Source organism: Diaphorina citri, unplaced genomic scaffold (assembly GCF_000475195.1).
Source record: "Diaphorina citri unplaced genomic scaffold, Diaci psyllid genome assembly version 1.1 scaffold2761, whole genome shotgun sequence".
Taxonomy (NCBI): domain Eukaryota; kingdom Metazoa; phylum Arthropoda; class Insecta; order Hemiptera; family Psyllidae; genus Diaphorina; species Diaphorina citri.
Genome location: NW_007380178.1, coordinates 15,695 through 28,025, shown reverse-complemented (window position 1 = coordinate 28,025; position 12,331 = coordinate 15,695). Strand labels below are relative to the sequence as shown.

The 12,331-nt window shown below is 39.3% G+C and overlaps 2 protein-coding genes across 2 annotated transcripts in view; one reads left to right on the top strand and one right to left on the bottom strand.

The window, feature by feature from the left end:
* Positions 1-5,712: 5,712 nt before the first annotated feature.
* On the bottom strand, positions 5,713-7,388 carry LOC103519501. Its single transcript, XM_026830979.1, has 2 exons — positions 7,056-7,388; positions 5,713-5,908 (listed from the first exon to the last, which is right to left on the bottom strand). Exons 1-2 carry the CDS (start codon positions 7,199-7,201, stop codon positions 5,713-5,715), a joined length of 342 nt encoding a protein of 113 aa, XP_026686780.1. The 5' UTR covers positions 7,202-7,388.
* A 1,279-nt stretch (positions 7,389-8,667) lies between these two features.
* Positions 8,668-12,331, top strand: part of LOC113471659 — a 7,239-nt gene continuing 3,575 nt past the window's right edge. Inside the window, exons 1-2 of the mRNA XM_026830978.1 lie at positions 8,668-9,195; positions 10,125-11,285. Coding sequence (XP_026686779.1) covers positions 8,668-9,195; positions 10,125-11,285 — 1,689 coding nt within the window. The remainder of the gene's footprint in view (positions 9,196-10,124; positions 11,286-12,331) is intronic.

The window sequence follows — 12,331 nt, the reverse complement described above, 5'->3', positions numbered from 1 at the left end:
GACTTAAGCCCTTACCCTAGGGGGATGAAAAAAAATTGGAAAATTAATTTTGAACAGGCTTGGGAAAATTTCTTAAAAAAAAAAAAAAAAAAAAAAAATCTAAAGGTAAGTAATATCTGGTATCTAGCCATTCGAGGAGACGTGATACCTACTCTTTCTTTTTAAGTTTTTTGGTACAAGCTAAAAGCTCATGTCGTTTTAAAGATACTGTCTTATTTTCTAGTTGGCTCTTTTTAAAATGGAAAACAATTGAAAAAGTACCAAACCAAAGCAAAATTGTTCCAAAATGTTTGTATGCGAGTGTACAGGAGTAGATAGTGTAGATACATACTAAGTCAACTAAATCAATTTAGTGGAAGTCTGTAGTCTGATCCTATAGCATGCCATGCCTTGATGATGTAAGGCTGGATCGTATGAGTCATGACATGCAAGGCTGAAGTCACACATGATCAGATTTCTTGCCCTCTGATGTTGAGAGACTAGAAATATGGATATACCTAAAAAACTGATTACACAGAATTCAACTGATTGGCCATAAGGAGTGCGAAAATTAGCTGACTGACCATAAAGCAATATGCAAAACGGCGGTTTACATCGTTTGGCGAAAGAAAATTTCGGAAAAGTCGTACCATTTTCCAGTAGTACAGGAATCGTACTCCTTATTGCCAATCAGTTGAGTTTTATGATCCCGAAAGTGGTTTTTTTCTGTACTACTGGAAAATGGTACGACTTTTCCGAAATTTTCTTTCGCCAAACGATGTAAACCGCCGTTTTGCATATTGCCGTGGTCAGTCAGTTGAATTTTGTGTAATCAGTTTTTTAGGTATACCCTAGAAATATGATCATTGATTTCAATATAAAGCTTGCTTGTTTTAAGTTTGATATGTGAGTATCTGAGTAAATGGGATAAGAAGGACAGGGTAGAAGAAAGCCAGCTGTTTTGAGAACAAACCTTAACCGTTTATGATAAAGTCTGCCCAGGTGGGAAATCATTGATTTCAATATAAAGCTTGCTTTTTTTAAGTTTGATACCTACGTGAGTATCTGAGTGAATGGGATAAGAAGGACAGGGTAGAAGAAAGCCAGCTGTTTTGAGAACAAACCTTAACCGTTTATGATAAAGTCTGCCCAGGTGGGAATTAACCCATGACCTAGGGCTTATAAGGCAGGCACTAGGTACCTTAAAAAATAATAAAAAAAAAGAGAGAGAGAGAGATAGAGAGAAGAGAGAGTGAGTGAGTGAGTGAGTGAGTGAGTGAGTGAGAGAGAGAGAGAGAGGATGGAAGAGGAAGGAGGGAGGGAGGGAGAGATATAGAGGAGGGGAAACAGAATAATAGGTTTAACAGAAAAACTGTCAAACTTCAAAATTTCGAGTGACTTCCAGTGATTTCTGGAATAGGCCTCAGGAGCTCAGGACTCACGCTAAAAAACTGATGAGGGCTTTGTTTCACACAGATATCTAATGAACAGGTTACCTCTATTTCACACAGTTAACCTTGCTCCCTCCCTCACTTTCACACAGTTGAGTTTGAACAAAAAATCCATCATCCACCTTAGTGAAACCCTTCCTAAAATGATCCTGACTCCATAGAGATCCTAGGATACATAAATCTGTAATACCACTTGATTTAAACAGAGAATCAACATGAATGACCATGTATGTAAGTCAGTAGTTGCACAAAGAAATTATTAAAATAATAGGTAATAATAATAATAATAAAGGGAGAGAGAGGGAAAAAAAACTTGATCTACTTAATTTGAAGAAGTACTTATAGGTTCTTGAATAAAAAAATATAAAGAAGAAATGTTTACCTGTAGGTGTAGATTTGATGACATCATATCCATCAGGCACAAACTCTCCCAGTGTTGGAAAGATCACTGCCAAGTCTGTGATAGGTGCATCATTGTGATTAGACTTGTAGTGGCTATGTTCCGATGTCTCTTCTTCCCACTCTGCTTGGTCATCGGGTAATCCACACACGACAAAATAGTCGGCAACTCTCCTGTCATCCATTTTTGATTGTATCATGTAAATGAGTGTACAGGAGCAGATAGTGAAGATACATACTAAGTCAACTATAAATCAATTTAGTGGAAGTCTGTAGTCTGATCCTATACCATGCCATGCCTTGATGATGTAAGGCTGGATCGTATGAGTCATGACATGCAAGGCTGAAGTCACACATGATCAGATTTCTTGTCCCCTGATGTTGAGAGACTAGAAATATGATCATTGATTTCAATATAAAGCTTGTTTTTTTTTTTAAGTTTGATACGTGAGTATCTGAGTAAATGGGAGAAGAAGGGCAGGGTAGAAGAAAGCCAGCTGTTTTGAGAACAAACCTTAACCATTTATGATAAAGTCTGACCAGGTGGGAATTAACCCATGACCTAGGGCTTATAAGGCAGGCACTAGGTACCTTAAAAAATAATAAAAAAAAAAAAAAAAAAGAGGGGGGGGGGGAGAGAGGGGAGGGGGGGGGGGGGGGGGGGGGGGGGGGGAGACGGAGAAAGGAAAAAAATGGCAACAGGCGCGTGTCCGCCAATGAGTGAGTGAGTGAGTGAGTGAGAGAGAGAGGATGGAAGAGGAAGGAGGGAGGGAGAGATATAGAGGAGGGGAAACAGAATAATAGGTTTAACAGAAAAACTGTCAAACTTCAAAATTTTGAGTGACTTCCAGTGATTTCTGGAATAGGCCTCAGGACTCACACTAAAAAACTGATGAGGGCTTTGTTTCACACAGATATCTAATGAACAGGTTACCTCTATTTCACACAGTTAACCTTGCTCCCTCCCTCACTTTCACACAGTTGAGTTTGAACAAAAAATCCATCATCCACCTTAGTGAAACCCTTCCTAAAATGATCCTGACTCCATAGAGATCCTAGGATACATAAATCTGTAATACCACTTGATTTAAACAGAGAATCAACATGAATGACCATGTATGTAAGTCAGTAGTTGCACAAAGAAATTATTATAATAATAATAATAATAAAGGGAGAGAGAGAGGGAAAAAAAACTTGATCTACTTAATTTGAAGAACTATAGGTTCTTTAATAAAAAAGTATAAAGAACAAATGTTTACCTGTAGGTGTAGATTTGATGACATCATATCCATCAGGCACAAACTCTCCCAGTGTTGGAAAGATCACTGCCAAGTCTGAAATAATAGGTAATAATAATAATAATAAAGGGAGAGAGAGGGAAAAAAAACTTGATCTACTTAATTTGAAGAAGTACTTATAGGTTCTTGAATAAAAAAATATAAAGAAGAAATGTTTACCTGTAGGTGTAGATTTGATGACATCATATCCATCAGGCACAAACTCTCCCAGTGTTGGAAAGATCACTCCTATCTAATGAACAGGTTACCTCTATTTCACACAGTAAACCTTGCTCTTGCTCCCTCCCTCACTTTCACACAGTTGAGTTTGAACAAAAAATCCATCATCCACCTTAGTGAAACCCTTCGTAAAATGATTCTGACTCCATAGGGATCCTAGGATACATAAATCTGTAATACCACTTGATTTAAACAGAGAATCAACATGAATGGCCATGTATGTAAGTCAGTAGTTGCACAAAGAAATTATTAAAATAATAATAACTTGATCTACTTAATTTGAAGAAGTTTAGGTTCTTTAATAAAAAAAGTATAAAGAAGAAATGTTTACCTGTAGGTGTAGATTTGATGACATCATATCCATCAGGCACAAACTCTCCCAGTGTTGGAAAGATCACTTTCTCTGGGGGGCCCCAGCCGGAATTTAGCATATTGATAGCTATTAAACACACCTGTTGAAGTTCTACATTTATCATCTACTACTGACATGTTGGGATTTGGTATTATATGTATACGTACATATGTACATGTTTTACGACAAACCGTTCTTGAGATATTTTGTTCACAATCTTTTCAACATTTTCCACGAAATGAGGGTTAAGCAACAATTACTTTGGTTGTACTAATTACATATCTACTTAGTATGCGTGAATTGAATGCGTGGACGTGAACAGAAGAGGATTACGCCTACCTACGCCTATGTTAACATAGAGAGCCAAGTCTGTGATAGGTGCATCATTGTGATTAGACTTGTAGTGGCTATGTTCCGATGTCTCTTCTTCCCACTCTGCTTGGTCATCGGGTAATCCACACACGACAAAATAGTCGGCAACTCTCCTGTCATCCATTTTTGATTGTATCATGTAAACTGCAAGTTCATTGCTTACAAATAAGTTATTTTCTTATGAAGACTTTTTTACAGTCTGAATGATATTACATTTATACATCAAAGTCATTCTTTACTTAAATGGTAAAATAAATATTTAAAAATATAGACCTACCAATGTATAAACATTTTTACTTTGAGATAACTACCTATGTGGCTACTCAAGTCCTGGTAGTACAGGACTGTGGTTTGAATCCTTAGACTGACATGAAAAATGATTGAATCAGAGGAATGCAATCTGTGATACCTATTACTTAAAATCTTATAAACATAAGTGGGTGCAATAGTCCTACATACTGGACTCCTCACACAGGAATTTCATCAGAAAAGTACCCAATTTCAATGTAGGCAGTGTAACAGATTTACAGTCTTGAGTTGATGTTGTTGGACTATTTTAGGGTCTTTTTCATTAATCTATATTTGCAGACTTCACACAGAAGTCCAATGTGCAGTGTGCACTTCCACTTAAAACTGTAGACTTACTTAGTGGTTATTTGATCACCTATTTTGCTTTTTACAACTGACCAAAATTCACTGTGTATGGGGCCTTACTTTAACAACTTCTAAAACATAAAGTAGTGATGGGCCGAGTGAATGATTTTACTCGAGTGGACTTGAGTTTGACTTCACTCGAGTCCACTCAATTATTATTTTGTTCCACTCAAGTGGAAAAAAACTATTCATTGGGTTCTCTGACCCGAGTTCACTCGCGCACTCACCACATATTATTGCAACATACAGTTTCTATTCGAGTACAAACTTAGGTTTGTGAGCTTAATCATCCTCGTTGTTGTAGCGGCTTTGGCTTTCGCCGAATGGTTATGGCAGATTAAAGAGAAGATATCTTTTTGTATCTGCCATACACCGGGGTGATGGTCTCTAGCCATGTTTAATCGTAAGGACTTGTGCTCATTCTTCAAAAGCAGATAGAACCTTTTGTAGAACTGCCAGCAAGCTAGGCTGGTTAGGGTTAGCTGTTCTCCTCCCTGTTTATAGTCCCACAGCCAGACGCTAGTCTACTATCTGTTTAACGTCCTCCTCGTCTGAAACTTTAGCGTGATGGCTGAAGTTTGTGTCGACTGAGGAGGAATCAGCTCAGGTTCATGGCATTCATTTTCAGTTCAATCGCGATCTTCTCTTTCTAACATTTTCTAAGCTGTGTCCACTCATAGTCGACGCCGCGCCGACTCGATTGATGTCGACTGAACCTGTTACACTGCCTCGACAACATACGAGTAGATTCAACTCGTTGATCGACCGCATGCTTCCGGGCACACTCCATTTGTCGAGAAGTCTAGCTTCATCTTGCCCTTGGGATCCATTTAATTTGAAGAAACCTGAAGAACTTTGTAATAAAATAAAAAGTTTAAAAAAAAATAGTAATAATAATAGTGCTTATTTATTGTCACGAACAGGAATAGTTTTATTTGTATATTTTTGAATTTTACCGGGTTTAAAATCTTTGTTTACATTTTTGGTTTTACATTCGCGTAATAATAATAATGCAATAAATATTTTTACCCTCTATAATTGGTTGAGTCGAGTCACAATAGCCCGGGTTTTCCGTGAAGCCATGAGTGATTAATTTGGTTGGAGTTCCCCTATTGAATCCCAATTGACCCAAATCGAACATATAAAACATATATGGCTTTAGCTCGAGTCTGTCTGGGATGTATCTGGAAATAGAAAGTAAAATATCAACGTTTAATAGGCTGGGGGACTTTAACTGTGAGTAGACCAGCTCAGTCTGGCTGGGGGACTTTTAACAGGGAGTAGACCAGCTCAGTCTGGCTGGGGGACTTTAAACAGGGAGTAGACCAACTCAGTCTGGCTGGGGGACTTTTAACTGTGAGTAGATCAGCTCAGTCTGGCTGGGGGACTTTAAACAGAGAGTAGACCAGCTCAGTCTGGCTCGGGGACTTTAAACAGGGAGTAGACCAGCTCAGTCTGACTAGGGGACTTTAAACAGGGAGTAGACCAGCTCAGTCTGGCTGGGGGACTTTTAACTGTGAGTAGATCAGCTCAGTCTGGCTGGGGGACTTTAAACAGAGAGTAGACCAGCTCAGTCTACAGGGAGTAGATCAGCTCAGTCTGGCTGGGGGACTTTAAACAGGGAGTAGACCAGCTCAGTCTGGCTGGGGAACTTTAAACAGAGAGTAGACCAGCTCAGTCTGGCTGGGGGACTTTAAACAGGGAGTAGACCAGCTCAGTCTGGCTGGGGGACTTTTAACAGGGAGTAGACCAGCTCAGTCTGGCTGGGGGACTTTAATCAGGGAGTAGACCAGCCTGAAATTTCCCTTGCTAAAGAAATAGTAAAGGTGGAGTGCGAAGGGCATCCACTCGTGAAATTTTGGTTGCTAAAACTAAATGTCAGCCCAAAGCAATCAGCAAAGGGCTGATTGAGAGATCGACGAAAAACGCCGACCCCGTCTGACTGTGAGTAGACCAGCTTAGTCTGGCTGGGGGACTTCCAACAGGGAGTAGATTAGCCTGAAATTTCCCTTGCTAAAGAAATAGCAAAGGTGGAGTGCGAAGGGCATCCACTCGTAAAATTTTGGTTGCTAAAACTAAATGTCAGCCCAAAGCAATCAGCAAAGGGCTGATTGAGAGATCGACGAAAAACGCCGACCCCGTCTGAAATCGGCAAAAGGCGAAGAGAAAGAAGAAGAATAGATAGATACATCGAAACAAAAAGGTGCGCCAACAAAAATGTAATGTTTAAGGGTCAATCCGAGAACTTATCCCTTCAGGATAAAATCCGCCCCGGCCAGCTAACTAGGCTGGCAATAATATTCAATATAATCTAAACTCTAAAGCTCTTACCTCGAGTACAGATAGAGCTTGACGTCATTCCAAACGGCCGTCCTGGGGCATTTGTAAGCACCAGCAAGTTGGGCACTCAAAACGTTTACGACAGCAAACGAAAAAAACCAAACCCGTCCAAAAGACACGCCACGAGACCACGCCATAGGGAAGGTTATTTGTTATTTTACTAGGGAAGTATTGCGGGAGCAGTTCCGATCGGTGGACACTTTTTTTGCTTTATTCAGTGGCAGGGTTCTCCTAAAGGAGCTCTTCCATCCAACCCAATGCATGGGACCTAGATCAATGTATGATATAGTAACATGTTTTTTTTTTTTAATGTTTGTTTACATGTACAATTTTTATTTGTTTGTAGTTGTTTTTTTTTTTTATCTTTTTATTTATTTTTTTTCTACGTCATATTATTATTGTTAATTAGGCCCATACGGGGGTTTAAATAATCCGGGACACGCTTAGCCCAGTGGTAACGCGCTTACCTGCCACGCAGACAGTCCCGGGTTTGATTCCCAGACAAAAAAAATGCACCCGTACATATTTCGATTCCAAATAGGTATTTCGGCAGGTTGCCTTTCTCGTGTTCTCGTGTTGATCTAGCAGATTCTAGCATCTAAATGGGAAGTATTGTGTCTCTTCTAGCTTCTAGTTCATAAGATGACGGACATACTACGGGATGGGCATGCTACAACACGATTTTTTTTTTTTTTTTTTTTGCCAAAGCCAAAAACAGACAATTTCATTTCGGGAAAATGTTAACCCTTTGTTACCTTAGCACATATTAACCCTTTGTAGCCTTAGGACATATTAACCCTTTATAGTACATCTTGTATGTTAACCCTTTGTTACCTTAGCACATATTAACCCTTTGTAGCCTTAGGACATATTAACCCTTTATAGCCTTAGGACATATTAACCCTTTAAAGTACTCCTTGTTTTTCCCTTTTATACTTATTTTGTAGAAATTTTGATTCATTTACTGTATGATCAAAATTTGGTGGGAGGATGTCACGAACAGGAATAGTTTTATTTGTATATTTTTGAATTTTACCGGGTTTAAAATCTTTGTTTACATTTTTGGTTTTACATTCGCGATTTCTACTTTTGGTAGAATTTGAGATCTCATTTTGTGCTCGTTGTGATGCGGTTTTTTAGGAGCGAAAATCTGAAGCTAGAAAATTTTAGGAAAGAAAAGAAAATTGAAATTGGAAGACTGAAAGTGAGGTTTTTCAGGGCTTTTCCGAAGGAAAATTGCTATTTTCCAGTTGTGTAAACTTGTATTGTGTTTCTTGTAAAGTACAAATAAACCCCATTTGTTTCATAGTGGTCACAGTCAAATTGTGTTTGAGTTTTATTGCTAGGGAAGTCTCATAGAAGTTGAAGATAGGATTCATTCTACATGTATGGAGGACTTTGGTCTGCGTAAAGCAACATCTGGCGACAAGTGACAGGACGATTTGGAGGTGGTATAGTCCTACATACATCCGTGGAGGTGATTCTTCTTCAAGTAGCTGCAATAGTGGTGCCTATCAACAAGACATATTGGATCTATGTCAGTGGATTTGTGAGTACCTACTAACTGACTTCCCGGCAATCTCTTGCATGACTGTAAGTAATCATGGAAGGTTTAGATGTTTTGAAGAAACAAAGGGCAATCCTGAGGTCCTCAGTAACCCGAACATGTAATAACATCATTGCTATCTTGAAAGATGAGACAGTGAACAATGATGAGGTAGCTGGCTTGTATGAACTCTTGTTAGAGAGGTTTCAAGAGTTGAAAGTCAGTGATGAAAAGATATCTTTGGAACAGAGTAGCTTAGATGAGGATGCTCTAGTGAAAGAGCAGGAAAAGGTGGATGAATATACAGCTCTCTACTTCCAAACCAAAGGAATGGTCGATAAATTGACTGTGAAAGTACAGTCAGATGTATCTGAGTACAATTCTTGCCAGAGACAGATACAAGGTCAAGCTTTGTACAAGCTACCACCCTTGAAGTTGAAAGAATTTGGGGGTGAATTGAACCAGTGGTTACCATTTTGGGCACAATTTCAGAAAATTCATGAAGACCCTAATATGCCCGCAGTAGACAAGTTAGGATATTTGTCAATGTGCATAGTGAAGGATTCTCCTGCACGGACTAAAAAGGTATAAGGGACGGACTATTGTATTCGCTTCGGTGTCGTCTGTGTTTCTGTCTGTCTGTTCCCATAGAAGGACTTATCCAAACCTGGTCGACCTATATATCAAATTAAAGGTCTTTTTACCAGGATCACGAAAATGGTAGTGCAAATTTTGTCCAGAGAACCATAAAGCCAAAAAAACTGTTTTTTGGGGGATTTTTTTCACATTTTCTCATACAAATGAGCTCTGATCTTGAGATTTGTCGCGACGACCTATGAACTCAAAGCGAGAAATTTTTAGATAACACTTCAGTCGTTAATTTAAGACCGGTTTTAGCGTTACCTACCTATGTTGAGCTACCCCGAGGAAGGCCAATAAATGGATGGGTGACTTAAACATTATATTGGAAATAAAGGGAGAACGGGCTCTAGTCTTGATTTTTTTAAATCTGCACTTCAGGTTTGATATGTCCAAGATATTTGTTTTCAGGTAGGTAATCTTTCCATTATGGTGAGTCACTTTTAATTTTGAAGCCTTGTGCTACTTTTTGTGCCTTGAAGGAATGCAAAAGTGGTACCGAGGTACAATATCTAAAAAAAAAAAAAAAATCTCACCTCTTCATGAGGGTTCAACTGCTGCTCTTCAAAACAGAAACACTGAATCTTGTTGAAGTATTGCCCGGCGTCAAACGGCACCACATTGTACGTAGAAATGCCAACTATGGGGGAGTTGGTGGGGTTTTTGGCTGTGTAGAAGGCCAGAGCTGTTTCTCCAGGATAGACCTGCAAATTGAAGAATGTATCTGTTTAGTTTTTAAACTAGGTCTTGAGTGTGAATGACATGTCTGCAAGAATTGTTTAAGTCAATATACCTATCATGTACATTTATTTATGTACATTTTTTGCACATTTATTTATTATTATTATTTTTAATTTTTATTTTTATTTATAAAGTGTAAGAAATGTTCGGCCAGACACTATGATGTGATGTGTAGTGCCAAATCTACTTCTAGTTGCATAGCTAGCAATAGAGTAGACTCAGTATTACTACAAACCCTTGTAGTGAAGTTGTTTGATCCTTTTGGTGGGAGGTCCAAAGATGTGAGAGTGTTAATAGATACAGGTTCTCAAAGGTCCTACATAGTAAAGAACTTAGCTCAAGAAATGGGTTATAAGCCGTTTGAGACAGTCTCTGTGCGTCATGCTTTGTTTGGAGGCGGGGTTACTAAAGCTGTTGACCACAATGTGTTTAGACTCAAAGTCTCTAGTGTTCTATCAGACTACACATGCAATTTTGAAGCTATGGACCAAGACCAAATATGTTTATCTGTACCCATCTCAATTGCAGGTCCATGGATGCAGGAGTTATCAGCACATAATATTCAGCTCTGTGATAGCAGTACCAGCCAGGAGGTAGACATTCTCATTGGTTCAGATATTGCAGCCAAGTTGTGGACAGGGAGAGTTCACAAGCTAGAATGTGGACTTGTTGCCATGGAAACCCACCTGGGATGGACACTATCTGGTAAAATGCCTAGTATTAGTACCACTAGTCAGGAAGATAGGAATACAGTGGCGGCTATCGTGACTTCCTTGTATGTCAGAGAAGCCTGTGTTTCAGACTTGTGGTCACTTGATGTCTTGGGTATTCAAAACCCTTCTGAGAAGATGTTGCAAGAAGACATTGACCAAGCAACAGAAGAGTATTTCCTGTCTACTGTCAGAGTAAACAGTCAGGAAAGATTTGAAGTAAGATTACCCTTTCTGAGTGAACATCCGCCACTGTCTGAAAATTTGACCATTGCTAAAATGAGACTAGCTTCTACCCAGAAGAAATTAGAAAAAGATGGGTATACTGAGGCATACCAAGAAGTATTAACAGGGTGGGAGAAAGATGGCATTATAGAGAAAGTATCCGCTCAGTCTGTTGACAAGCCAGCCTTTTATATGCCACATAGACATGTTATCAAACCTGGTTCAACCACTCCTGTACAACCAGTGTTTGACGCATCAACTAAAGAAGTTGGCAAACACAGCTTGTATGATTGTCACGAAAAGGGACCGAGTTTGATAAAGAATATTCCCTCATGTCTTGTCCGATTTCGAACGGACCAGGGCACAAACCTAGTTGGATTTGAGTCAGCATGCCAGAAGCTTGATTGGGACAACATTACCCAACATTCTACTGCTAAGAAGATAGAGTGGAAACTGAACCCGCCTTCTGCACCATGGTGGGGTGGATGGTGGGAGCGAATGGTTGGTATTCTCAAGACTTTGTTACGAAGGGTACTTGGACGCTCTTCTGTAAATTATGAAGAACTGCTGACGCTGATCAGTGAATGTGAAGCCATTGTCAATGCAAGACCATTGACATACATACCCGACGGTGAACATGAGTTAGCAGCAATAACTCCTGCTATGTTCCTACATGATTTAGATGAAGTTGGCTTCCCAGAGTATGACTTCATCGGACCAAGAGACTTTGGGGAGCGTCTGAAATACAGAAATGATCTCAAGAAACAGTTACGAGAACGTTTCCGTTCTGAGTATCTTGGGCAGTTGAAGTTGTTTTCCAGTAAGAAGAAAGAACATGATCTCAAAGAGGGAGATATTGTCTTGATTGGTGATGACAATGTCAAACGTTTGGATTGGCCTATGGGACGTGTTGTGGAGCTGGTCAAAGGACATGACAAATGTGTCAGAATGGTTCGAGTCAAAACAGCAAGTGGGATTTTGTCGAGACCAGTGCAGCGTTTGTACCTATTGGAGACTGTTGAGCAACCAGATGGTGAACCGATGGAAAATACAGAGTCAACCATAGTACCTGATACTGACATGCAATGTGAGGAGGTATCTGTGAGTAGTGATCATGTTGACTATGATTCTCAGGAGGTACAAAATTAGGAAATTGTTGCTCCAGAGAGATTAACTAGGAGGGGTAGGAGCATTAGGAAACCTTCTAGGTTTATCCAGTAACATGGATAATGATTGGATGTTATCTTGTAAATAATTTGTAACTCTGAAGATTCCTGTAAGTAGGTACTTTTATGTGAGACGGTAACTGATTCTTATCATTATTTTTCTTGTACCTAATATTTGTCTGTTTTGTGCAAATAATTTTTATTGTGTAGGTATATTGTAGAATACTCTGAAGATTATTA

Excerpts from the sequence above, each read along its gene's own strand:
- LOC103519501 (XM_026830979.1), bottom strand. The coding sequence starts at position 7,201 with ATGGCGTGGTCTCGTGGCGTGTCTTTTGGACGGGTTTGGTTTTTTTCG. Across the intron at positions 5,909-7,055 it reads AAGCTCTATCTGTACTCGAG|ATACATCCCAGACAGACTCG; the intron begins GTAAGAGCTTTA and ends TTCTATTTCCAG.